Genomic DNA, 27,590 nt, shown 5'->3' with positions numbered 1-27,590 from the left:
CATGGAACAAAGCGGTTTGCTGGGCGGCTTGTCTGAGGGAAGGGGAACTTGTCAGTTTGGTTGGGGTTTAAACATTGCACGGAGAGCGGCAAGGAAGAGAGCAGCGAGGGCAGGGGGCCTTAAGGGCAGGGGGGGCCGTAGGCAAGGAAGCTGGAGACGGCAACAATTACACACACAGCTTGTAGAAAATGTACACACACGGTGCATTGGCGGGAAGGAAGTGGGCAAGCAGTGTGTGAGAGGCGGGTGCTGGCCCTGACTAGAGCAGCGTGGGGGGGGCAACTTTTTTCATGTATGTTGGGGGCATGATAACTTGTCTGAAGTTAGTGGCTCTGCTGGTGGAACACGTCATGCAGCCTCTTGCTCACAGGCGACTGTGGCGTTAATAAGAATAATAATTTTATTATTTATACGCCTCCCATCTGACTGGGTTCCCCCAGCCACTCTGGGCAGCTTCCAACAGAATATTAAAACACACAAAAAAAACCTTCAAACATATTAAGGCCTGACCCTGTAGTCAAAAGACCGTGTGTCTTCTGGGCTTCACCTCCCTGGTGTGTGTCATCCTTGAACAGCTGTGGGTGGCTGGTGGTCCAGGGTTCCTGCAGTCAAGTCGTGAAATGGCTTGCTAACATCTTTTCTGTGGCGGGAGGTGTCAAGAGCGATTGTCTTCCCATGGGAGGGCCGGTGGTTGGGGCCTCTCACCCGTGATGTTTGGCCAACGCAGACCAGGATGAGATTAGGGTGTTTCGTTTTCACTAGAGGCCCTGTGTCTTTTCAGCTGCATGGCAGACGGAAATTTAGCAGGCAGAGCTAGACCAAGGCAGACCATTGGTGCATCTAGGTCAGTACTGCCTACACTAACTGGCAGCAGATTTGGGGGATTTTGGACAAAGATGTTTCTCCTAGCGCATCCTCGAGCTGCCAGGGATTGAACCCGGAGCCTTCTGCATGCCAAGCACATGCTCTGCCAGTCTAACCAGTCTCTGCTTCGACAGGCAGCAGCTCCCCAGTGAATGTGGGACAGAACTCCATGCAAAGTATGTGCCTTAAACCTCTCCGCTTCCCCCAGAAATACTTCTCTGTGGTAGGATCAGCTCCATCTGTTGAATGTTCACTTCGTCTTAGCAGATATTAAAGGTGTGCAGCCTTTGCTTGTAGAAAGGCAGATGAGATTTAGGAGTTCCAGGGCCCCAACCTCCGTTCCAAACCCTCAACTTTTTGGGCCAGAGGTAGCCAATGTAGCCCCCTCCAGATGCTGTGGACTACAACTCCCATCACCCCAGATCATTGGCCATGCTTGTTGGGGCCAGTGAGACATTGGGGGAGCCTGGCTGCCCCTGCTCTGCACCCAGGAGGATGGGACAGAGTGCAGCCCTCCAGCTGCCATTGGATACCTTCAGTCCCCACCCGTGTGGCCCAGAGTGAAGGATGATGGGAGTTGTAGTCCAACAACACCAGGACATTTCTCTCTCCTGCAGAACGACCTGGCAAGGTTGTCTTTAGCCTCAGCAGACCTCAGTCTTTGCAGACAGAAGCTCCAAGATTCAACCTTGGGCATCCCCAAAGAGCTTCTCTGTTGACAATACTAAGCTAAGTGGACCAGTAAGAGGCAGCTTCCCTGTCAAGCTTAATCCCCAGCAACTCCAGCTAAAAGGATAATATAAAAATCTGGTGTTTGCTGCCGCAGTCTGATCAAGTATAATGTTCTCCATTGGCTAGGAAACTTTTCCATCCCAAGAGCCACATTCCCTTCTGGGCAACCTCCTGAGGGCCATGTCCTAGTGCTGGGGGGCCTGGGATAAAAGTGAGCAACAAACATACCCCTCCCACTTTCTGTCATAGGTTAGTTTATGTATACAGCCACACAGGGCTGGGGTGGTGGTGGCCTGCAGAGAGGGGTGGTGGCCCAAAAAGAGACTTAGAGGCCAGAACAAGAGGCTTGGGTCGCCCCAACTGAGATTTGGGTTGCCCCCTTCAGTATGCCTCTTGAGCAAAACAACAACTCTTCTCCTTCTTCTTCTTCTTCTTCTTCTTCTTCTTCTTCTTCTTCTTCTTCTTCTTCTTCTTCTTCTTCTTCCCCACATATCTGGCTGGGTTGCCTCAGCCACTCTGGGCTGCCTCCAAAACATATAAATACATAATATAACATCAAACATTAAAAACTTGAACTTGAGAACTTTTGCATGCAAAGCAGAAACTGTTAACTGTGGGCTACATCCCATCTCTCCTCCGCTCCCCCTGTCCTATGGTCAGGGAAATACACCCAGAAATGTTCAATTCAGCCTTGAAAATAGCTGTTCGCCTGTGGTGACTAGAAAGAGCCTCAAGGTGAGCAGACACAGTCATTTTTGCAAGGCATTTTGTTCTCTCTCTCTCAAACACCCTGCATTTTGGTAATTTTGTAGTTTTCTGTGGCTAGTGTTTATCAGAACAGGACTCGAGAGACCAAAGTTTAAAATCCCCACTTGGGCATGAGGTGACTTTGAGCCATTCATGTTCTCTCTCAGCCTAGCCTGGGCTGTTGTTGGGGAGGGCGAGGTGGTGCAGACACCCAGAGCTGTTTAAAGGGAAGAGGAGACAAAAACAATGCAATAAATAAGAATAAATTAGCAGAGGTGTAAATGTTGATGTCCTTCCCCCCCCAGCTTGCAATTTTCCTTTAGCAACCTAACCCACACACAATGGCTTGTGAAGAGTGTCGACCTCAGAATCCCACCTGCTCTCCTTTTCTCAGCTGCCTCGTGATCAATGACTCTTGTCACATCTGAGGTTAGGTTTCTTTTCCCCCTTTCTGAACTGCGACATCCTGTCTCTGGGAGACAGATACATGCACACACAGACACCAGCCCCAGTCAAGCAACACACGGACCCACCAGCCGACACGCTGACTTTCCTTCTCCTTCTGAAGGTAGGTATTTGTGGATGGATATTAGAAGAAAGGAAGTTGGATCAGTAGCCTCCATTATTTGTTGACTTTCTTTGCTTGACCTGGGAGTGCAGACCCCCCAGGTGTCCCTATTTTCCAGGGACACCCCTGATTTAGAGAAACCGTCCTGGTTTCTGATTTGATCCTGGAATGTCCTGCTTTTCCTTAGGATGTCCCTATTTTCATTGGAGAACTGTTGGATGGTATGGTGGGATGCCCCTATTCTCACTGGAATTTTTTTGAAGGGTTTGCAGTTACCCGACCCCCAAGCAATCATGAAGGCAATCCTGTATAGGGAAGTTTTTAAAAATGTTTTATTATGTTTTTACCTATGTTGGAAGCTGCCCAGAGTGGCTGGGGAAACCCAGTAAGATGTGTGGGGTATAACTCCTAGAATTGTCATTATGGAATGGGACGTCCCTATTTTCATTGGAGAAATGTTGGAGGGTGTGGGGTGTGCCCAAGAAAAGCCTCTCACGTCCCCTTCATTGCCCCACTGCAACACAACAGCCTTAGTTTCCGGTAGTTGCTGCCGCCCCCCCTTTACTCCTGCAATCCCAAATTGGAGGGAAGCTGGGATGCACTCAAGCAATGGCTTCTTCAGTGTGCACCTTTGTGGTTTACTCAGAGTGTAAAGGCAGCCTGCATTCTCTCCGAGCCTCTCCTAAACCTCCTATGAATGTGCTGCCCACTTACAGCTCCAATCCTAAACTCCAAGTAGCTTGTAGCATCTCGACACAAGAAGATTCTCAGTCCCAGAGTCTGGCAAACGTACACATTTCAGCAATCAAATTCAAGAAACTTTTCTTGCCAAAGTTGGAAGCCACCTCCAGTCTCTGCTGAGCTGTGGCAATATTCTGGTCTGTGTTCCATTGAGAATCAAGATGTAGCGGAGGCTGTCGCAGTTTTAATAAATATAATTTATTCAACTATTTACACCTTCAGTCCACATGGGGAGAGTCCAGATCTTACAACATGGTCATCTCAAGAGGGGCTTGTTGCCCACAGCTGTGCAGGAGTCTGATGCATCTCCTGCCAAAATTGCTCTGGCTTTTGTTCCCAGCTATTCCAAGCCTCCTGCCAAAGGCCCAAAACGTTCTTGTGACATCACACCCACACCTTTCGTTCCTCTCAATGGCTGCTCTTCCTACCTTTTGTCAATTTAATGACTGGGACGGCTCCTCTGACAGGGGTCTCCCACCACAGAAAAACTGGCCTGGCCTGAATTGTGGCACTTTTTGCCAAATCCAGCAAAGTCTGGTTCCAAGCATTTATTGCAATTAAGAACTTTGAGGACTCTGCCCCCCCCAAACCTAAAACACTTTAGCCGAGAGGTTTTGCAAGGGAGGTTAGAGGGCTGTGAAGTTGCTGAGCTGCATAAAAGGGGTATTGCCCCAATTACTCTACAGTGGGTGTGGGTGTATGGCTTTTTTTCAGCGGGAACCCACTGGAACTCAGTTCCGGCATCTCTCAGGTGGGCACCATTGCCATTCTAAGAGAACAAGGAAGACGTTTATGGTGAGTTGTGGCACCTCTTTTTCCAGAAAAATAGCCAGGATTGATGGGATGTGGAGTCCAACAACACCTCAAAGGCCACAGGTTGATCACCTAGTTTAGTTATTTTATTACATTTGTATGGTTCTCCCTCTCCCCAGGTTATCCTCTCAACAACCCTGTGAGGTAGGCTAGGCAGAGAGATTAAGACCTCCCCAAGGGCGAGCTTTGTGGCTGAGTGGGGATTCAAACTCAGGGTTTTTGCTCCTTGTCCAGTACTCAAACCACAACACCACACTGGCTCCAACTTCACACAAACCACTTCTCATATACACCCTCGTGAAGCACAATAAGGACACGTGCGAGGAAGTTTAATATAGATGTAGATGGAATGCAGAAACAGGATGAAAGTTTTTGCACTTGAAAATTAGAAAATGAAGCTGTTTAATTGGCACTGACAAGACCATAGATTTTGCCTGATAGGCAGCAGCGAGGAATTCCAAAGGGCAACGTTGCCACATGAAGTGTCTGATTCTGAGAGCACATAGCAGACCTCCTGATGAGACGGTATCTGCAGAATGCAGTGACTGGTTGGGTATATTATGGGTGAAATCAGGTATACAGGTCCCCTGCTGTATAGGGTTTTTGTACACTAAATCCCTGAACTTAGCCTGGTAGTGAGTTTGCAGCCAGTGCTTCAAAGCCCTTCCTCAGAATCACTCCTTCCCACATTGCAACGGACTAACTTCAAGCATGCACCGCATCCCAGGACGATCTGAGTTATCAGTTCCTTTCTCATTGCAGGGTGTCTTCCTAGAGGGCCGGCCATGCTGAAAGCGAGCCCTGCATCCTTCATGCCTCTCCTCTTCCTCTTCTTCCTCGGCGTCTCCCCGCAATGCCATAAGGCCACGGAGGATGAATGCCTGGAACACAAGGACTTTGTCCCTGGGCACAGCTTGGCCGGCGAGGGCATCGACATCACTACTCTGGAGAAGAAAGGGGCAAAGGTCCTGGATATGAACCAGTGGCAGAGGCCAGACGGGAGCTGCACCTTGTGCCAGAACCCCCTGCTGGAGGGAAAGCCGCTCCAGAGGCTCCCGGTGGCTGCCGTCGACTGGGAAGCCAAAACCTCGTGCCAAAGGAGCGTGCATTCCTCCGTGCAGGAGTCTGGCATCTCTCTGGTCCTGGCAGAAGGATCTGATGTGAAGAACGACTGGAAGGCAGGGCTGGAGGTGGAGGTGAAGCCCCAGGCCCAGGCCCAGGTGGCTCTGGCAGGATCCCACTCCAAGATGGCCGAATTCAGCCGGGAGAAGAGCTCTCAGGACAAGTACAGTTTTGCGAGCCATGAGGTCTCCTGCTCCCACTACAGGTGATGAAGGCAGGGAATGGGGGAAGGCAGGGTAGAGGAATGGCTTGGGGGCAGACAGGGAGAAAGGCCGAAGGGCCGTAGCTGGCTTTTCGTGCTGATTTGTTAAGGGTACCGGGAAATGTAGATCTGGGAGGCAGCGCCAGCCCAAGACGTTTCAGCACCCGAGGCAAACCACAAAACAGCACCCCTCCATTTGGGGTGAGTGAAGATCTACATTGGGAACAAGGGAGGGAATCAAATCAACTTTACCCAATGGCGGAAGTGGACAGTGCTGTCTTTCTAGAAAAAGAGGTGTCGGAGCTCACCCTTGCTCTCTTAGAATGGAAACAGCACCCACCTGAAAGGTGCCAGAGATGAGCTCCAGTGAGCTCAGGCTGAAAATAAGTCCTGGAAGTGGGAATCAAAGGTCTTTGGGGAAAGGGGCCTGCTCTGAATCAAGCCGGATGGGTGCAGAGCCAGGGGCGTAGCCAGGATTTTTGTTAGGGGGTGAACCTCAGTTTGCTATGTATTTTTATTGATTGGGGGGGCAGCTGCCCCTCCCTGCCCCCCTTGGCTATGCCCATGTGCAGAGCCCAGGAGATCTCAAAGGGCAGTGCCCATCATTTCCTCCCTGAGGTGGGAAGAGACCAGCAGCGCCTCCTGTTCACCGAGAGACCCCTGTAGAAGTAGAAGTAGCATCTGGAGGAGGCAGCAGATCCAGCCTCCAAGGAGCCCTTTGCAACCATCGCTGCCGCAACTATAAGCGATGCGTTTCTTGGAAGCTGGATCTGCTGGCCCTGTGGATTCTGCCGCCTAAGGCGGTCTTCTCACCTTGCCTTATGGGTGGGAGGGGTCAACTGCAGAGCCTGGAAGCAGGCCAATCAAATTAAGAAGCCACATTTCAGCAACTGCTACCCCACACTCCTATTTGTCCAATTTGTGAGCAGGGAGAGGGGGGAATGGTTTTGTTCCACAAGAATTCCAGATCAACCTTACTTGCCCCACCCAAATTTTGCCGGCCTGCAATCCATCAGTGCCCACTGGAAAACAGCGACTGCCTGGGAGCTCCCTGAATAACCTCCTTCTTTTCCCTGCAGCTTCCGCCTTGGCCATTACTTGCCGCAGAGCAGCCATTTCAAATACGCCGTGAAGACCCTTCCCAAAAAGTACCGGCCTGACTCCCAGCTGGAATACCGCCAGCTGATCCAAACCTACGGGACCCATTTCATACAACAGATTCACTTGGGGGGCCGCGTGAGGGACGTGACGGCTGTGCGGGTGTGCGAGGCAACGCTGGACGGGGCGACCACGGACGAGGTCAAGGATTGCCTTAGCCTGGAGGCTGCCGCCAGCCTCGGCAAAGTCAAGATGAACGCCGCCTTCCAGAAGTGTGAGGAGCTGAAGAAGAAGAAGAATTTCAAGGGCTCTTTCCACCAGATGTTCAGCGAGCGGCAGACGGAGATTGTGGGTGGGAACAGCCAGGCGGATGTGCTCTTCTGCGACGGGCAGAGCACAGAGCCCTTCAAGGACTGGTTGGAAAGCCTCAAATCCGTCCCTGGTTTGGTCTCCTACTCCCTGATGCCCATCCACACCTTGGTGACCAAGGGGGACCCCAAGAGAGAGGGTTTGCGGCAGGCGGTGAGTGAGTACGTGAGAGAACGGGCGCTGTGGAGGAACTGCTCCCAGCCCTGCCCACCAGGGACGCGGCGGAGCGCCCGGGACGCCTGCTCGTGTGTCTGCGCCAGTGACGGCACCACCAACGCTATGTGCTGCTCGCGGGCGCGAGGCCTGGGCAAGCTGAAGGTGACGATAGTGCGTGCCAGGAACTTGTGGGGAGACAACTGGTCACGGACTGACGCCTTCGTCAAGGTCTTCTACAGCAGCAGGGAGATGCGCACTCCCACCATATGGAACAACGACAACCCAGAATGGAAGGTCCACTTGGATGTGGGGAACATCCAAGTCTTGGGGGAGACCAGCAAGTTGCGGGTACAGGTCTGGGATGAAGACAACAGGTGGGATGACGACCTGCTGGGGTCGTGCGACGAACCCCTGCAAGCTGGGAAGCCGCAAAATAAAATATGTTACCTTAATCATGGGAGCCTGGAATTCCAATACCACTTGGAGTGCGGTCCCTTTCTAGGAGGTCCCTACTGCTTGGATTACGTCCCTCAGAAGCCGAACTATGTAGGTGACTTGTTGCAATGGAATGGCTAAGTGGACCCCGTCAAGCATAGGGCTCCTTGAGACGGTGGGCCCTATGGATTTCTCCCTCAAGCTTAGAGGACTCCGGTTTTTTAATGTTCAATGTTTTATTATGTTTTTGTATATGCTAGAAGCAACCCAGTCAGATGGACAGGGTACAAATAATAAATTTATTATTATTAGTTGTTTCTGCATGTGCTACTTATCTCTAAAACACAATCTGTCTTTCTTCTCACTTGCTAACATTCAAATCACTAAATTCCAGGTTTAGAGTTGTATCCATAGCTAGTTCTGCTCAGAGAAGACCCACTGAAATGAACGAGCCCAAGAGTGTCATGTTAACTTCAATGGGCCTACTCATGAGTTAAGATAATTACAAGAATGCCTCACAAGGTCAGCCAAGCCAGAGCCAATTTTTGGAGAGGGTGTCACGTATATCCCTGAAATGTAAGATATTCCTAATGATGGACGCTTCTGGCCATTTGCCAGTCCCCAGCACCCCCCGCAAACAGATGGGACATATAGATACTATATAGGACAGGAAATGCAAAGATTGAAAAGGTTGGTATGGGTTTCTTTGGGGTGGAAGGGAGCTTGCACCTTCTCACTATTGCATGTGTATGAATTAATGGCACAGGACTAAATGTGAAGGGAATACAACCTATAAAGTGTCAATAGGACTTAATGTACTCAAATGCTCCCTTACGAAATACGTGTTTGGATGGGTGGCAGATTAAGTGGCATCATCTTAGGGCCACTTCTTTAGCAAGACACTTTTCTTTTGGCAAGTGAGTCGTTAGTGAATGGCTCTTTGGAAAGAGGCCAGATCTTCAATTAATACATTTCACACAACCCAAATGATCACTTAAAAACTAGAGAGTTATCACCAGTCAGTCCTATCTGGAGTTAGAACCAGCAATGATTGGCAAGCAAGCGCAGAATATGTTCTGCAAAATGAAGGCGATTTGAACTGCTCCGGGGCAGGGATAAGTCTCTGGGCTAGTTTAAATGCTTGGCAGAATAGCAAACCTCTCTCTGTGTGTCACTTTCACACACAATATTTTACATTATAAAAGTGATTAGACTGACGAGAAAGCACATTACATCTCAACTGGAAAAGCATGTTGCATCTTCTTTGAAATCGCTGTACCAAATATACAGCCACAAATGTCAAAAAGACCACATGGTCCACATCACAGTTTAGCCCCCCCCCCAGTCTTTCAGTAAGAGGCCGAGGCAGGAAGTGGCAAGAGAGGCAAAAAGCAATATACGTCAGAGCTTACCACAGAAGAAACAAGTAGAAAGAAACCGTAAGTAATTGGGAGGGCAGTGGGGTGGGGAGAGAAAGAAGCTGATGGGAGACTCAAGCTTCTCTCCTTCTCAGACCAGATTTTCTCTCTATGCTTCTGCTACAAGACCTTGGACGCAGGGGACGCTACACAGACAATCTGTTATGCTTATTGACTTTTTAGAATATGTGAGCATTTAGAACTTGCAGGTCTCTGTGTGTGTAAATGCTGAAGTTCTCAGGATGCTTATGTCCAATGCTACACTTCACAGAGAATGACTGAACTCAAAGTTCTTTCAGGGCACCAAATAAAAGACAATTTCTTTGTAAGCCTATATATAAAAACCTTCCTTGATTTAGTTACAGATAGGTAGCTGTGTTGGTCTGCCATAGTCAAAACAAAAATTTTTTTTTTCTTCCAGTAGCACCTTAAAGACCAACTAAGTTAGTTCTTGGTATGAGCTTTCGTGTGCATGGTATCTGAAGAAGTGTGCATGCACACGAAAGCTCATACCAAGAACTAACTTAGTTGGTCTTTAAGGTGCTACTGGAAGAAAAAAATTTTCCTTGATTTAGTTAAGAAAAAGGATATGGTGCCCCCTACTGGCCAACATAAAGTCCTAGCTATTTCTATTAAGAGCTCTCCCCTCAACCCATCCACATAAGGAGCAGTCAGTTCTCAAAATTAAGTACAGTGGTACCTCGGGTTACATACGCTTCAGGTTACAGACTCCGCTAACCCAGAAATAGTACCTCGGGTTAAGAACTTTGTTTCAGGATACGAACAGAAATTGTGCTCCGGCGGCGCGGCAGCAGCAGGAGGCCCCATTAGCTAAAGTGGTGCTTCAGGTTAAGAACAGTTTCAGGTTAAGAACGGACCTCCGGAACAAATTAAGTACTTAACCCGAGGTACCACTGTAGTTGATATTGGGAAGCACCAGTTTCCAACAGTTAAGAAGCAGTGCTTTTTTCTTCTTTCTAAAAAAATGTTTAGGGGTACTCTCATTTTCCTACTCATATTGAAATACTGCCCCTCAATGAGGCCAAACTTAGATTCACAAAATGTTTAGGGGTACATGTACCCCTGCATCCCTCCAGAAAAAAAGCTATGGTTAGAAGCCAAATAACACACTTCTCAGTAGCACAGGAGGGGAAAAAATTGCTTTGTTCCTTTTCATTACTGGTTTGGGGAATATGCTTTCATCAAGTTCCTCCCTACCCTATCTCAGAATGTATCTTTGGATTCAATTGTTCTCAGCCAAGAAGTGTTTGTTAGCAACTAAGGTGCTATTGCTTTGCGGGGTCCAAGGGGTCCTCTGTGTAGAACCTGGTGTTTCCCATTGTGAGCATGTAAAAATGAGAAGGGGAAACACAGATTGCTAGTCACAACCAAGGGAGATTGTATCTAGCTGTGTTTATCTTCCCTTCACACTCAAGGTGCTTTCTGGGGAACACAGCAGTGTAAAACAGCTGCTCTCTAAAATGGCTCTTGAATTACGTTTGGAAGAGGCATTTAAACTTGTACCTTGGGGTGATACTTTAAAATGCCGTTTGAGACCCCTCTTCAAGAAAGATCCCTCAAAGTATCCTCTCCTGCCTGTGCCCCAGGAGCGAAGCATACTCATAGCCAGCTACCATCTACAAGAGAAGCAGGGGGGTGGCAATGAATCACTACTGAAATTACGGCTTCTTCTGTGGGGTGAGACAACAGCTAAAATGCAAACAAGCAGAGAGGTGTCAAACTGGAATTAACTTGTTCCAGGGTCTCAGAAGTTCCACAACTTCACAGCTAAGGCCTGGAATATGTGACGCATTAATAAAACTAAAGGTTTCAAGCGTACATGCAAGCGTAACTCTTACTCCTTGCCAAGTTATTCCCACAGCCTCTTCCTTCCAGTTTCAGTCAAAGGCATCCAAGACTGACAGAATGGTGGGAAGGAGCTTCTCGCATTGGGGACAACAATGAAACCACAACTTTGCAGACATTCTAGAAAGTGCTTTTATTTTTATATTACAAAATAATTTGAGGCAGGCTGCTTTTCTTTTCTTTACATTCAATCTCCAAGGCAACTGGAACAGTTTGCTAAATGCTTTGATCTGGACAAGTCCTCTTTTTCCAAAGTAGAAAAATATCAAATTTTCAGGAACAAGCCCAAAAGGTCCTGGCTTCCATTTTCTCCATGATTTCCCAACCCATTTCAGCTAGATTTGCAGACAGACAAACCCAAGGGGCTCTGACTCCTACTCCTTCCTATAACACTCCTTTCAAGATCTTGATTCCCCCTAGCCCCTTGGGCAAGTTTTCCAGGTGGCTAATTCAAGGCCTGTGATCGGGTTTCCTGAGGGAGCAAAAAATATTGTTTGTGTGGTTTTGTCCCAATACTTTTTAAGGTTGGCACTGGGATTATCTCTCATTTCATTGCACAAAGAGAGAAAAGAGACCCAAAGAAAAGATTAATACACAGGGCTCAGAAGGGCTGTGAGAACACAACCCCCAAGGCACCAGGGACATGGTGGCTGGGAGGAGGGCCACACAGATGAAGGAGGCATGGAAAAAATGTCAACTTTAAAACTGAAAGCAGAAGGCAAACAGCTTGGTAGAAACCAACAGAAGGCATTTTAGCCATGTGAATCCGGAGGTCTTGGCTTGCTGCCCTTTGCTTCAGCTGAAACAGGCCCCATGTACTTACTAAAGGCCTCTAAAAATCCAACAAACAAGGTCAGGACGAAGGAAGTAGGTTAGAAAAAATTAACAGAGCTGCGTGCTGCTTCCCTCAAAGGCACATGTAACAGTGTTGAGTTTGTGGGTATGAAAGACCAGACACATCACCACCAAGTTCTGTACAATATCCATTTGTCCCCTTGTAAAGATGTACAATATACTGTGTGATAAGGGGGAAGCTTTAAAAAACTGACATGGCTTGTAGCAAGATGCATGATAAAGAACTACGACAGGCAGAGGAGATTTTAGAAGGCAGGAACTACAAAAAGGGTAAGGAAAACTCACAGCTGTCATGATCAGAATGGGAGAATTGGGGTTCCTCAAGAAGAGGAGCCATCTAGAATTCATTGCAAGGGAAGATACTGTCGAGGAGGAGGCCAAGACAGGAACTGACCATTTGCTTGTGGGTCAAGGCCACAGAATGCATTGGGGGAGAAACACAGGACCCAAATGCAAGCCACGAAACAAACCAAACTAGGAAGTCCAAAATAAACGCAGCAGAGACTTTGCTCTAGAATAGATCTTGAGAGTTATAGGCATCTGGAAACAGTTTTGGATGCAGGGAAATCAGGGGCTTCTTGTTTCTGGGCAACAGGAAAGGAGGCAGCCATAGGCAGCATGTGCTTTCAGGACTGGGCAAAAGGCAGGATGCATCTCCGCCAGCCATCTATCAGTGCAAAGGCCTCCCAGGAGAGGGCAGACGTTCCAGAACCATGATGAAGCCAGAGATGGAGCCCTGAGGAAGGAAAATTCCAAAATTCACAAGAAAGGAAAGGGCAGAGTCAGAACTCTTCACTGCAGTTCCCAACTGAAGCCCTTCACCTAGCAAAATAGCTCTCCCACCACTCCCTCCTCCTACCTAGCCTGTCTAGGTGCCATTGCAAGAGGCATAAGGCATTTGAAATGCAGTGACTTATTCCTCAGCCATCACTAGTTGCAGGCAGCACCTCTAGCTCTGTCATGTGGTGCAGACCAGGTCAGAAAGAGCTGGAAATGACTACGCCCCACCCATGTGTAACAGCAGCAAGAGACTGTTGCAAAATTGCACTGGAGCTACATCAAGCCTCTTGTAACCCAGAGGGAAGAACCTGCCTTGGCATGAGATAAGGCACCTCTGAGCATGAGCCTCTAGAAGCCCAGATGTTGACCATGCCTCTCCCCCCAAATGTGCAACCGTTCCTCGCATCTTTGTCCCCTATACACACCATCGGGCTCCAGCAACGCAGCACGAAGGGAGAGGCAGACCTGGGAGCCCTCCTAGCCAACTGCAATGGATACACCAATGATGACGATGATGATGAGCACCGTGACTGTCAGGCAGATGGCAATCATGAACTTCTTCTGCAGAGCCCCAAAGCAGAGAACAGGCAAAAAAGGTGTTAAGGCAGATGGCCAGGGAGACAGCTCTCAGCTCCTGCTATATTTTTCGTTCATCTGCTAACCACAGGGAGGAAGAACAAGGCACTCTGACAAAGCACCAAAACACTTCAGTCATGGGAAGCCTTGCTCAACAAGCCCCCTCCCCTCCCTTCTTCCGAGATTTCATCAGGCATTGCCCATCATCTCAAACATCTATTTGGAACAATAAAGGCTTGGCAAGTGCTTTCCCTCCTTAAGTCAAAGAAGATGTTCCCAGGTAGCCAACTTTTGGCATTTGCACAGCACAGTTGCATGTAAGCATGATACAAACGAGGTCTATTCATTTTAAAGGAGATACAACCCAAATTTCTCCAGCGAACACAGTCAATTTACCTTGCGAGCTTTCTTTTGGTTCTCTTGAGCCATGTGGAGGTGGACCTGTCCTTTCTTGACATAGTCCTCTGAATCCAGGATGTTCTTCTCTATCCTGTCAATCGTCTCTCCCTAAATGCAGTCAAACGGGTGGGGATGAGGTATGAAGAAACCTCTGAGTTGAATGGGAGAGATGTGGGGTGGGGAGAAGAGACAACAGACAACTAGCGCTGGGGCAAGGGCGGGTGGCCAGGGAAAATATGAGGGGGGCAAAGAAGCTTCCCCTGGGTAGGTAAGAGGTGGGTCTGGGTCTGCATGGGGCCACTAGGGATAGAGAGAGAGAACAAGGTCAAACAAAACAGTGAGAGTACATGAGAAATCATCCAGTACAGGCCAGGAAAAAAACAAAGGTGAGCACACCTCCTCAAATTCTAGCAACCTCATCATAATAACTAAGCCCATATTAAATCTGTGTAAAAACTCCTAGGAAGCACGGATGGGAAGTGTACTTGGCAAGAAGAGTGACGGAAAGGAGCTTGAAGGCTGGTAAGAAGCCAAAGCAGAAACAAGATGGAATTGTGAGTTGACCCCTTCCCACCAGGGAAGGAAGAGTGAGGAAGGACTTGGTGCCTGCAGACAACACCTGTATCTTCCAGTAGGGCTGGGAACGACATGTGTCTGTTGCCAGTCAGTGCAGAGAACGCCAAGCTAGTTGGACCAATGGTCTAACTTGGCTTAAGGCAGCTCCCTGTATTCCCAAGAGCACCTGGATCCCGAGTACCTTCTTTCTCCTCCCCCACTGCCATACCTGCAGCTCCACTTCAGTGGCCAGGTACAGGAACATTTCGTGGAGTTCCTGGATGCTGCGCTCCAGCTTGAGGATTTCACTGTGCCGTGTCTCGATTTCGTTCAGAGCCTGCTTCGTCACTTGCGTGTCCTTCATGATCTGCGGGGAGCAAGTGCGGCCGGATAAGTTAGCCGAGGGCCCCTTTTCTACCTGATGCCCCTCCAAAGACCTCGCCTTCTGGTACTCACATTGGAAACAAACACCTCCGTCTGACCACTCTCCAGCATCTGGTCCAGCTCTTCATCGGAAACTGCCCCGCTGTTAGCTGAAGGGGAATGAAGAAAGCAGGCTCAGCACCAAAGCAAGGTTTCCTGCCCAAAATAAGAAGCAAAGCCAGACTCCCTCTCTCTCAGCAGCCTACCTTGAACCCTTTCACTATCCCTCCTGTCTAAAGGCACTAAATCCCACACACCTCCAAAATCGGAACTCAAGGGCCACACAGCACCACTGTGCCTGTTACTTGGCTGTGGAGCCACAAAGCCTTCTGTCATGATGTACTGCCTTGTTGAAGGGAGGTGAAGCTTTCTGCCTGAAGTCTACTGTCAGGGGCTTGACATTTTGTGCTCTAAACTCCAACATGCTGCATTCTTCAATGGTGGTTTAAATATTTGCTTTGCTTTATTCTAGGTTACTGAGGAGGTTTTCAAAACTTTTTACCTTCAGGGAACCGATTCCACATCAACAGGCCTGAAAAGCATTAAATCTTCCTTCATTTTTTACAGTGCAATCCTATGCATGCTGGCTCAGAAACAATTCCCAGTGAGCTCGGTGGGGCTTATTCCCAGGTAAATGTATACAGGATTGCAGCCTTAGTGCAATCCTGAACTAAAAGATTAACGCAACTTTAACAAAACCCACTGTGGATATGATTCAGTAGAAAGAGAATATACATTTATAAATAAAAATAAAGCTTCCAAGGTTTTGTGGAGCTCTGGAAAAACACTAATCTTGTTAGACAGCTTGGTATCCTCTCTTCCCTTTCTCCCTCTATATTTAGATTTTTGCCTCAGCTTTATGTTAAAGTCGAGTATAGATGAAATGAGACACCGTAGACACTGGTGGTGAGGACCAAACCAAAATCTAGACTTTACAAGGAGGGATTGGGCTGATGCTGAGTGATGGGCCATCACTGACCAGTTATTAAAAGCTGTCCTGAAAGCGCCTCTCTAGCTCCTAAGCTTTTTTGCAAGAACTGTTCACATATTTGCAAGCTTTCCCCCTTTACAGTGAGATGCAGAATGTTTTATGGTGAAATATGAAACTGCCTACTCTCTGCAGGCAGGACACTGGAGTAGGGCAGGCTTGGGGGCTTCTAGGGTAAGAGTTCACACTTCTTCCCACACCACCTTCACACCTCCTTCCACAGGGCTGGTAGCGAGGACCCAGCTCTTCAGAGTTTGTTTCAAGCCCTGCTTAAATATTAGTGGTGCCTTTGGTGCACATTCGCACGCTTTCCTGAAGATTGTTATGAAATCTTAGCATCACAAACACTCCTGTGAGAGATTTCAGAATGGGGATCTTCCAGCTGCCCCTACTCCTATTCAGCACTCTGCACAATTGGTACCTCTTTTAGCTTTCAAATTCATCTGAAGGATGGGGCAGCTGGATTAAAGGATATTTCTTGACAAACCATCTTTATTTGCTGTTGGAGACTAGGAGAGCCTTCACATCAGGAATTTCAGACGTTTTGGTTTGTGTGATCTGGCCTATCTGAAATGAAAGGAATGCTGGTAAACCTTCCTCCCATTCCCTCCCCTCATTTGGCTGTGAAACCCCAGGCCAAGTGTGCTTTGTGCAGCTTACCCTTCCAACTCTTCTGCCTTTCAAGGTCATTTTCCTTTAGAGGACAGCAGACAGACGCTATCCGTCTCCACAGGAAGATGACTTGGCCCACGTACAAGTAGCAGCACGTCACTGAAGCTTTTTTATATATATAAAACAGTTTGAAAGCAAAAGGGCTTTCAAGATTTTACAATACCTGTGAGGTGGAGGGTTCAGTTAGGAGCCAGGGTTGTACTAACCCTTCCCCACCACCACCCCACACAACAGGATACCTTTGAAACTGCTTCAGGAAGAAAAAATTGCCTGTTGGAAGACAGCCAGACTTTAGCAAAACCAGGTCTCCTAGTACTGATTTCTTAAAAATGTGCATCTTATCTACCCTCCTCTTCTGGGCCCCATGCCTTCCCAATTCACAACCTACAACGTATCTCATTACCGGCAGCTGTTTCTCCACTGCTTTGCTAACCCCGTACCTGAAATTAGTCATAGAAAGGAGGAAATGGGGCAAATCTCTTCCTCACAAAGACCACCAGTGCAGTGTTCTCAACTTCCCCCAAACTAGAAATGTTGCCAGTAGACGAGGGACATTTGGATTTGAAAGAAATTTGAAACAAGAGTTGGAATACCCCATAGGCTTTGCTTTTGCTTTTAAGTATGGAGGACTGGCTAGAAGCAACACCGATTCTGTTGGGCCGGAGCCCCTCCGAGACCTGGGGCTTAACATCAAGGTCTATCAAAGAGACCGGCAGAAAGGAACTGAGAGAGACATAAGGGCCTCGGACCTGAGATCTCCAGGCTAAATAAATAATATAAAGACTGATGGATATTGGTTGGGGACTGGAACCGGGAGAAGGGTGGGTGGAGGTTGGGAATCCAAAGGGTATATAAGGATAATTTGCATTGCTTTGTTTGTTTTATATTTTGTTAGTGGTAAGGAAATTGGGTAAACCGTGGAAGGGAAATTTTGGTCGACCTTAGGAAAAAGGTTTAAGAATAAATTAATGAGGTATAAGTATTGATGTGTAATTTTAATAAGGTGAAATTGGTTTTTTTTTCTTTTTTTTTTAAATTAAGTGAAAATAAGGCTGTTAAAAATAAATGGAGGAAATGGAAAAAAGAAGTAAAGTAAAATAACAGTATGTTAGAATAAATGTTTAAGTTAAGGTGAAGAAATAAGTTAAGGACTTGCTGAATTGACAATTTAAATTGGAATACAAGAAGGGGAGGAGTGAGGAGGTCTGAGAAACAAGGTTGAGGAAAATAAGTATCAGAAACTGTATGTGTTTTTTTTATATTTTTCTGTTTAGTTTCGAATATGCTTTTTTGTGTTTTTATTTTGTTTATTTTTTTTGTTTTTGTTTGTTGTGTGCTTTTTGAAAATACCAATAAATATTTAATAAAAAAAAAAAAAAAAGAAATGTTGCCAGTGCTCCCCTGCCTTGTGTTCCAAGTTTTGGAAATTTTAATAGTCCCCGTGCAGCATGGTAGTTGAGCCTAGGCTCCACAAAAAGTGGTCTCAAGACCAATATGCATAGTCATTTTCTCCAAAGCATAAAGAGCTATAGCTTGCCTTTGGGCCAGAGACATGCCTGCAAACACACAGGGGGGAAAATGAAAGCCTCATCTGACTACAGCCTGAAGTCACTCTGATAAGACAACTTGGGCAGACTTCACCATGCTAGGAATCACTGCAGCTGTATCCTTGAACTGCTCAGTTCCACTTGTCTTTCTCAGGAGCACAGGCCTGAACACACACTTGTGTGGATGGGAAAGAAAGTGTGCAAAAAACAGCAGTTATGAGCTTGGAAGTTGCCTGTGCCATGGTCACAGGCTTTCTCTTTTTAAAGCCAATGTAACGTATCCTCTACTCTGTAAAATGACTCTGCATCTAAAATGTGCAATGCAAATCAAGTTTGCATGCTTGTTTATTTTGCATGTTTTCCACTTCTGCTAGATGATGGAAAGATAGAAGTGTAAAGAACAGGCCTTAAAGACACATCATCTGACCAGTGGAAATGTTACATGTTTTCAATGCCCACTTCCTAAGATCTAGGAACTTGCTTTATAAACAAAATCAACAAAACTTCCAGAATCCACTTATAGAGAGTGATTGCAAAGACATAAAACCCACGTGTCCCTGACCAGCATCACAAACACAACAGCTCATGTGTTTCTGGGATATCTCTAACAGCAGCACTGTGATAAGAACAGGGCACCATGTCCAAACTTAGGATACTCATCTTAACCACCAGGCAACCCAGATAACTTTGGGCAAATCACAATCTTAGGGCTGGCACCATGACTTGTTCCCATGACTTCTGGGCGACTCTAGTAAGTAGGAACCTTGCAGCAACCGAGATTGCTGATTTGACACTGAAATGCAGTCCTCTCTGGAGCCAGTGGGAAGAAAGAGCAGACACTCACTGATCTGCAGTTGTCTCCTGATGCGCTCCAGATTCTTGTCTCGGTAGTCAGACTGCGTTGCATTGCACTGGTTGATCAGGTCCAAGAACTGTTGGGACAGGATCCCATGCTGAGGCAGAAATGGAAAGAAAGGGTTAAGTACACTTCTGTGGCCTCCTCCTCACCAGCACCCAAGCGAGCTAGCTGGGCCGCATCTGACCTGTGTTCTCTTCATACGAACGTTGATGGAGTTTTTGTTCTCATCTTCCCCATCCTTCTTGGGCTCAATTTCTATATTAAAAAATAAACAGGGCTGCAATCAAGCAACGCCACTTTCTACTGGAGACCGAGAGAAGGCCTCCTCCTGGTTTCAGTACAATGAGCACACAGACAAAGCTGGAGACCAGAAGCTAGGAGGTCCGACATGCAGCACTCTTCCCTTTTATGCATTAAGGCCCAATCCTCCTCCCACACTCACTTTTCAGGCGGGTCCGAATGTCTTTTGCCAGCTCCTTGATTTCCTCACGTAGCTTTTGCAGGTCTTGCTTCATGCCTAGAAAACACCAAGGTTAAAAAGTCAACAGCTGGGATTGTGCCAGAGAAGAATAAGATGACATTTGCATGTGGCTTTTGCTAAGGTGTTATGTATGTAGGTGCTTCTTTGCCACATCTCTTTCCTGCAGGCCATTTGGTCAACTGAAGGGAACACGGACTACAGTTGCTCTGCCCGCATTCAATCTACTGCTAGGCCAAATCATTTCTTCTTGAAGAACACTGCAAAAATGGCTGTTTCTCCATATTGCTTTGGCTAAAGCTCCATGATTCCACCTGAACTACAACCTCAAGTCTCCTCACCTCAATGCAAAACTCCTTTGTCAATATTACTCATTTATCCTGTTTCTCTGACCACATTGATGCCTATCTTCTGATCCTTTCACCGGCTTTCCAGTCCATTCTACCTGTATATATAGAACAAAACCTTTGCCTTTACTTTTAAAGCTATCCATGGTCTTGCTCTGCTATCTTTCAGCTTTTGTTCTTCAATATATCCCACCAACAACTCCACCCATTTCCCCTGCTGCCCTCTTCAAGCGGGCCCTTCTTCTCTGAACGTGAACTTGGCACAACATCTGCTCATTCAACTCTCTCCTCACCCCTTCTCCTTTGTGCATGGACTTTGGCTTTTCCTCTTATTTACTTTAGAGTATTTCTATTCTGCCAACCAATCAAAGTTCTCATGGCTGCTTACAATGTATTTCAATCCCACCCCCCTCTGGTTTTCTAATGTTCTAACAATTGGCACTGTGCAGCTAAATCTCTTGACTGGGAACTGACGGTTGAACCACCCATCTGAATCCTCATTCCTAATTTAACCAAGTTTTTAACAATGCAGAATAGCATTTGCCCCTATTCACTCCTTCATACCCCTGTCTGCCTTTCCATCCTACTGTTGTTCCCTTGCTGTCTATTTCAGGCTGTAAGCAACTTTGAAGCATGAATCTGTCTACTGTGCTCATGCACACACTGATGGAACAGTATAAACTGTCGCAATCCATAATCTGGCCTGAAGGCACATTATGCAGTATCCTTGCTAAACCTAATCAGGTCTAGTCTGGTCGGTGCTTTGATTGGAGGCTGCCTAGGAATACTATGTACATTAACGGGAGTTCCACAGAAGAAAGGTGGGGGTATACATCAATTATATTTTGGAAATTGCTTAATTTCTATGCATTTGGACACCTCTTAAAATATAATGACCAATTTTTGCATGATGGCAATCGAAACCAAGAAGCAGGTTTTTGTTTAGATACAACTGGATTTCATTTTGAATCAATACGGTACACGGAATCTTTTCAAGCTACAATTCATAAGAAAAGCAAGATATGAGGCTGCTAGGAGTAAACAGCAATGTGCACTTTGCAACAAGGTAAATCTAATTTTGCACCACTTTAAATCATGAAATTTAAATACCACTAAACTCTGCCCCTAAATTTTACCATTTTCTTCAACTTTTCTTGGCCACTTACCTCCAAGAGCTTCTTTGTCCAGTTTTCCCCCAGCCCATATCTTCTACCACCACCCGCATTCCCCCACTGCAAACTTACTATCCTCAGGGAGGGGTGTGGCCAAAATGGTAGTTTGATGTTTCTCTAGATCTTTTACTTTGCTTCCCAGAGTCTTCAAGGCTTCACGGATCCCACGTGTCTGAGAAGGCAATAAAAAATGATACAATGAGAAGGAGCCAATTCTAACCAGCTGAACCCTGACCTCATCTTGAAGCAACATTCAGTTATAGAAGTGCTGTCAGTCTCCTACCCTCACCTTTCCCACTTTTCTTTGGGGGTGGTTAATGATAACACCCCAGAAGAGGAGGAAGAAGAAACACATTTCCTTTTCATTGTCAATGACCCCCAAATCTCCATCAATTAAGCGGGTTGCCAATGAAGAGGTATCTCCATAGTATGAAACCCACTCATATCTCACTGCGTATAACTACAAGCCACCAGCACAGGGAACTGGCTGACTAGATCTATTTACATAAGCAGAAAGCATAATGTGTCTGCTCCATAGGGTTCTAGAAAATGCTCAAGTGATTTGCACGCTCAAGAAATCACACAAAAACACTACTGTGTGCAGGCAATACTGAAGCAGCTTCAGCTTACCAAAAACTGTTCATGGATGCCAGAATTGAAATTATCTCCTATTTTATTTAAAACATTTCCTCCCATACAGCTCACAGCACATTAAAAATAAAATACTATTCATAAAAACAGGAACATTAAAACTGCATGATATATAAAAACAACAGAAGTTCAGCATAAAACCAATTTCAGGGGGAATGAAACTATGAAATGATTGGGAAAATAGAAGTTTTTTGCCCGGCACTGGAAAAATAACAAGGCAGGCAATGGGCAAATCTTCCACAACCAGGGCACCACCAAAGCGAAGGTGCTCTCTCTTTCTCCTGTTGCCACCTGCCTCACCTCATTGGGTGGTGGCAGCTGGAGGATGGTCTCCAGAGCTTAACATACGGAAAGGAGGACAGGGAGGTAAGTATGGTCTTATTGTTCTTCAGATGTGCAGCCAGAAGATCTCCAACTCCTCTGACACATTATAGCAACAAACCATTAGCATGCAATAGCAACTGTAGCAAGAAAAAAGTCAAGTGATCGTGGAAGAGTTTCCATGGGATAGGGAAAACAAAGATGATCATGCTGATAGATGCCATTTTTGGCACCAGAAGTGGGTGGGACGTTGGTAGATGCGGGATGGGACAGGCTTATGCGTGTCCCACCAATGCACACAGCACCTTGGAATGCACACACACACACAGGAAGATAGTTTTCAAGTCAACTCCACACATGCTTAGAAAGAAAGATTGTGGTACCGTTCGGAAGAATTCGTCAGTTGGATCTGGAGAGCCATTGGGTCTTGCTGATCCTGGCTGTGGGACCAGAGTATCGAGTTCAGTCTCTTCACAGTCCGAGTCGACATCCTTCTGTTAAAGAGAGATGTAGAGGGGAGAGATCAGATGCACCAAAGCACTCACTGCACACGTGTTGCAGATGACGGGGGGGGGGGGGGGGACACAGACAAAAAATCCCACCCTGCTCTTAAACAAGATTCATTTTCATTCATTTACAAACATTTCTATCCAAATCAACTTCCAAATCAGCTAACAATTTAAAACCAGTATTTTCAAACAATATTTTCATTCCATTTTGCATACTACAGAAGACACATGTTCTAAGAGTGAATAGAATCTAACATTTCATGGTTGCTTAAAAGGCTGACTTGGCACCAGTCAGCTGTGAAGAAGAACAGACAAAACTGTCTTGTGTATTCAGTTTTTCTCCCTATTCTCTATCAACACACACTGTTGTACTCTTAGACTAATACAGAACTTTTGAGAGCTATGGGCATCTGTGAGAAGATGTGCAATTGGCACTGGATGTTCATCTGGCCATAACTGCATGTGGAAAACTGGCATGTAGATCGGGTACCTGCATCTATTGCTGGATGAGATGCGTAACAACGTTGTAGACATATAACCAGTGTTAGAAACTGAGATATGAAAGCTAGGAAATAAATGGTACCTTAAACCTAGATTATGGGCGCAACAACGGAATGTCTAGGCACACTTTTTTATAACAAGGATACAAAGGTGAATATGAGTGAACTGCAGCTAAAACTTTATGTTCATATTCACATGGCCTAGTCCTTCTCCTGCCCACCCCCTTAATATTCTTAAGAGGGTCTCTTCTCCAGCGAGTAGCTGGAAGTGGGGAGGCAGAAAAAAGTCCTCCTTTCCTTCCACTCTGTAGTTTTAATCTGAAATTGTAGGGACGGTACTACGCCCAGAGCTCAGAAACTGCTTGCACTAATGAAATTCCTTGTCGCAAGATGCGCCTAGAACAATGGGAGTTTCAAACACTGCATATAATGTAACACACATTTCTCTGTGTGGATGCCAACCTGGTCACTACATTTTGCTGCTCAATAAATCTGACCAATTTTTAAACATGTAATCTTGTACAAAAGTGAGAAAAATCTGTGACTGGGAAACATGGAAGACAAGTTGGACACTGAGGGCTTCCTTTGTTGGAGAACACTCTTGCCTCAGTCTTTAATTCAACATAAGCAAGAACAAAACAAAAAAATGTGTTTTGCTCCTAGATTGGAAATTGGCTATGACACATACCTCGGATTAAGTACTTAATTTGTTCCAGAGGTCTGTTCTTAACCTGAAACTGTTCTTAACCTGAAGCACCACTTTAGCTAATGGGGCCTCCTGCTGCTGCCAGAGCACGATTTCTGTTCTCATCCTGAAGCAAAGTTTTTAACCCGAGGTACTATTTCTGGGTTAGCGGAGTCTATAACCTGAAGCATATGTAACCTGAAGCGTATGTAACCCGAGGTACCACTGTACCACTCATGAAGGATTTGGGATGAAAACCTCAACCAGTGGGGCTGGGATGTGCCTCTGTGTACTTTGGCTGAATTCTGCTCCAACTCACTTGGACCTCATATTTCTTTGTGTCAGTAGCAATGGCAATTTTTGCCCCCAGTTGAGAAGATGCACAACACAGGTCTTATTAGTAATATGCATATGGGCCAGGGTTCTGTGGGAGCAAATCAAGCCTCAAGAATGTGACCTAGGGTATAGAATCCAGTTCCAAAAAACCTTTCATTTCATTACCTTTCATTTGAATAAACTTTAAAAACACAACATCACTAGCTAGTTTCTAGCTCTCATGGTTGATAAGAAATGCTTGAATGTACATGTTCAACACCAGGTGAAATGTCAATAGCCAAAGAATGGCTGATCAAAGTTTCTAGCAGCTGGGGACAGGGCTTCAGCATCCTCCATAATTCCATGCCCCTCTATTTCATGCAAAATATTTATGCAAATGTGCACTGTCCTGTGCTAGAGATCCATGCTGGCTGAAGCTCTTTCTAATGCTGCACTATACTTACAAGGCAGTGACAGCATTGTCATTTGAATTACCTTTGTGCAGAATTCCATTTAGTTTGCTTTTTTAAAAAAAGAATAAAGATAATCCTGCTTGTGAGACACTTTCTCAAACAGAACTATTATGAAAAGAACCAACTATATATTCCAAAAAGTAGATGACTCCAGAAGAACTATGGTGGCATCTTTAAAACTAATTCATTTTAATTATGGCATAAGCTTTCAAAGGCCAACAATCTTCTTTATCAAAGTAATCTATATAGGTAGTATGAACATTACTACTATTTAATTAGGGCTGCAAGCTTTAGCCAATTAAATTTTAACCACAGATTATGATTCAGTCCCTGCTTAATTGGAATATACCATTGTGCATGGTGCAGATGTGCCAGCTCACTCCCTTCCTGTGTCAAATTTGACAACGGACTTGAAAGGAAAAAACAAAACTAGCAGCTATTTTGTATATTAGTGTGAAACCACCCTGGTTTCCTTTCTAGTAAGAACGACAAACATCTGAAACTGACACGAGAAGTCAGTAATATGTTTCCTAAATCTGTATTTTCTCGCTACTGATAAAGATGGAGAGACAAAGGGACGAACGGTCAGGGCAAAGAAACTGAAATCTTAACAAAGCAAAGCCTAGAAATTTCATGTTTATACACAGGAGCTGAAGCATTCTGGAGGACAAGAAAGGCAACAGGAATACAGCCATAGTGTTGTTTGCTGACACCGAAAAGCATCTTAAATGTAATGTATAACTAAGTGGAAGGTGACTTTTGCATTAAGCCATCTGCAAACATCGTTCAAACCCTGAGACAGAATCAAACTTGGTCCCTCTATCTCTCCCTCTCAAACCACTTACCATTTTGGAATCTTGTAACAAGTGAGTCCCAAATGTAACTTCCTAATGTAACATCATTTACATTCTGGTTCTTTTATAATATTTCTATCCTACCCTTCCTCCAAGGATATCAGGGCAGCAGCAGCCACAATGATCCTATGAGGTCCAAAAGGCTGAGAGTTGTCGACCTAAGGTCACCTGGTAAGATGCATGGCTGAGTTGGATTTTACACATTTTCCCAACCAAATGTCTGACACTATCCACCACCAGTTGCTGCCTCCCAAGACGAAAGACCAATGCAACATCCAGTGGCGTTATTTGGGGCTGGGTATCGCTTTGGTGTGCAATATTGCCTTGCCCAAAAGTGTTAACATCTCCAACTTCTTCTTTTGATCTCTGGAAATTCCTGGGGCCCTAATGTGCTCTACCCCAACTCCTTTCCACGGTGTTTTCCACTAAAACATTGGAGTGGGGTGGGTGGGGGCAGTAGCTAAGAGAAAGCCTATGAAGAGAGCAGATGAGAAGACGAGTGAAGAGGGAACCAATGCAAGAAGGGACAAGGGAGTGTTGCGTGAATATGGGGGACGAAAGGAGCACAGTGTGAGGACAAATGAGGTGCGGGGAAGAAATATAACAATGCTGGGAGGCAGACAATGGAAAAGGGAGGGCAGAGATGAGGATACTCTCAGGAGGGCAACCCAAAGAGTGGGTGGAATAATGAGGGTGACAGAGAAGGGGAAATAACTGGAGGCAGCAGGAGGATACAGGGATGAAGAGAGCAGATAAACAAACCCAGAAATGGGCTGGGGTTGGGGGAGGCGAGTGGCAAAGTGGGAGACCATGATCACGGGAAGGAGGGACGGAAAACAGCGCCCCCCACAGGAGCCTGAGAGGAAAACGCGCATTTGGAAAGGAAAGCTTTTGACTCAAGGGGAGGGGAAGTTTGAAATTTATGAAATCCAGACAGCGAATAACAGAAACGAAAATGGCAACTCCTGGCTGTGTTTTTGGGGTGGGGGAGGTGCGCAACGGACACCCTGCGGGGGGGGAGCAATGGGACCCCTCGATGCCGTCGGGGTCAGTGAGGGGAGGTGGAAATCGGCCTTCAGAGGTCGAGGGGCCAAATTTGGGGTGAGGTTTAGGAGACCTAAAATTTGGGGTGAGGTTTAGGGGGGATGAGAAGAGCAAAAGGGACTGCGGGGGGAGGAGGACGAGGAGGCAGAGAGAGCGAACAGCCTATAAAAGGCGAGGGGAAAGCGGCGCGCGGGAGGAGAGCGTGGGGCGCAAAGGAGGCACGGAAAGGGGAGGAGCAAAGGCGACCGTTGTGGGCGTGGCCAGCCGCGCGAGGATTCTCACCCCTCTGATCTCGTCCGTTCGGTCCCTCATAGCTGCTTCCCCCTCCTTTTTTTTCTTTTTCGCACTCCCGGGGACGAAGTGGCGCGGGGGAGGAGGGGGGGAATCAGAATGGAGGGGCAGGAGGAGACTGCGCACGCGCGCTGGAGGTCCCTCCTCCTCCTCTTCCTTCGCCGCCGCCTCCCCCTCCCCCGCCTCTTTCTTCCTCGCGCGAAGGTTGCTCGAGAGGCAAAAAGAAGGGAAAAAAAGAAACACGCTCTGTCGCCACCTAGCTCGTACTGCGCATGCGCCTTCTGGCCCCGCCGCTCGACGCGGCGGTTTTCACCCTCAACCCCTTAGCCAGTGGAGAAGCAACGGAAGAGGAAGGCAGACATCAGGGATTGATTTAGTATGTTTATTGCTATTACAGAGTCTACCCGGGACCCGCTTTTTTCTGTCATTCGGAATCATTACAACGGAGGATTTATTTTTTTATTTTTTTAAAGCAACAGGAGGAGGCGGCGACTTGGGACGGCCATAATGAATATTCCTTTCTTGACTTCAATAAGGCCGCTGCCGGAAGTTCATCTGCGTCTACCGGATGTCGTTTTTCATCGGCTGGACATGGGCTGTCATTGAGAACCATAGAGCTACATGTATGCGTAGAGTGTCCCACTAATTCTGGCCAATACTCAATACAGTAGTCCTTTGCTAAAAAAAGTAGTGTCGTGTGGAAATGATTTGGAATGTGCAGCTCCGAATTTGTTTTTAATATAACCGCCAGTTTTGGGATACAGACTCTTTAAATTTCGAACAAATTTTAAATGAATTAAAACCGGCCAATAGGCAACAGGTTCCCCTTCTCACCTATGGAAAATGCTAGTCTTTCCTCACACACCACCACCTTTAAAGGTAAAGGGACCCCTGACCATTAGGTCCAGTCGTGGCCGACTCTGGGGTTGCGGCGCTCATCTCGCTTTATTGGCCGAGGGAGCTGGCATACAGCTTCCGGGTCATGTGGCCAGCATGACTAAGCCACTTCTGGTGAACCAGAGCAGCGCACGGAAACGCCGTTTACCTTCCCGCTGGAGCAGTACCTATTTATCTACTTGCACTTTGACGTGCTTTCGAACTGCTAGGTGGGCAGGAGCAGGGACCGAGCAACGGGAGCTCACCCCGTTGTGGGGATTCGAACCGC

The 27,590-nt window shown here is 46.5% G+C and overlaps 2 protein-coding genes across 4 annotated transcripts; one reads left to right on the top strand and one right to left on the bottom strand.

Annotated features, from left to right (window-relative positions):
- Positions 1-2,707: 2,707 nt before the first annotated feature.
- PRF1 (perforin 1) lies at positions 2,708-8,158 on the top strand. 2 transcript variants are annotated; one of them, XM_083581838.1, is made up of 4 exons: positions 2,804-2,911; positions 4,367-4,528; positions 5,228-5,792; positions 6,869-8,158. In XM_083581838.1, exons 3-4 carry the CDS (start codon positions 5,251-5,253, stop codon positions 7,986-7,988), a joined length of 1,662 nt encoding a protein of 553 aa, XP_083437964.1. In that variant the 5' UTR covers positions 2,804-2,911; positions 4,367-4,528; positions 5,228-5,250; the 3' UTR covers positions 7,989-8,158. The 2 variants fall into 2 exon arrangements, with proteins under 2 accessions (XP_083437963.1, XP_083437964.1); XM_083581837.1 differs by lacking the exon at positions 4,367-4,528 and having other exon boundaries at positions 2,708-2,911.
- A 3,087-nt stretch (positions 8,159-11,245) lies between these two features.
- On the bottom strand, positions 11,246-26,694 carry STX4 (syntaxin 4). 2 transcript variants are annotated; one of them, XM_083584246.1, is made up of 11 exons: positions 26,417-26,694; positions 22,138-22,248; positions 20,855-20,954; positions 19,228-19,302; positions 18,970-19,040; positions 18,771-18,879; positions 14,753-14,829; positions 14,526-14,663; positions 13,739-13,849; positions 13,192-13,327; positions 11,246-12,722 (listed from the first exon to the last, which is right to left on the bottom strand). In XM_083584246.1, the coding sequence occupies exons 1-10, from the start codon at positions 26,444-26,446 to the stop codon at positions 13,244-13,246; spliced, it is 906 nt and encodes a 301-aa protein (XP_083440372.1). In that variant the 5' UTR covers positions 26,447-26,694; the 3' UTR covers positions 11,246-12,722; positions 13,192-13,243. The 2 variants fall into 2 exon arrangements, with proteins under 2 accessions (XP_083440372.1, XP_083440373.1); XM_083584247.1 differs by lacking the exon at positions 26,417-26,694 and adding an exon at positions 25,082-26,379.
- Between the last annotated feature and the right edge of the window lie 896 nt (positions 26,695-27,590).

Source organism: Podarcis filfolensis (genome assembly GCF_964270895.1).
Source record: "Podarcis filfolensis genome assembly, chromosome: 13".
In the NCBI taxonomy this organism is placed as follows: Eukaryota; Metazoa; Chordata; class Lepidosauria; order Squamata; family Lacertidae; genus Podarcis; species Podarcis filfolensis.
This window is presented reverse-complemented; position numbering and strand designations above follow the sequence as displayed.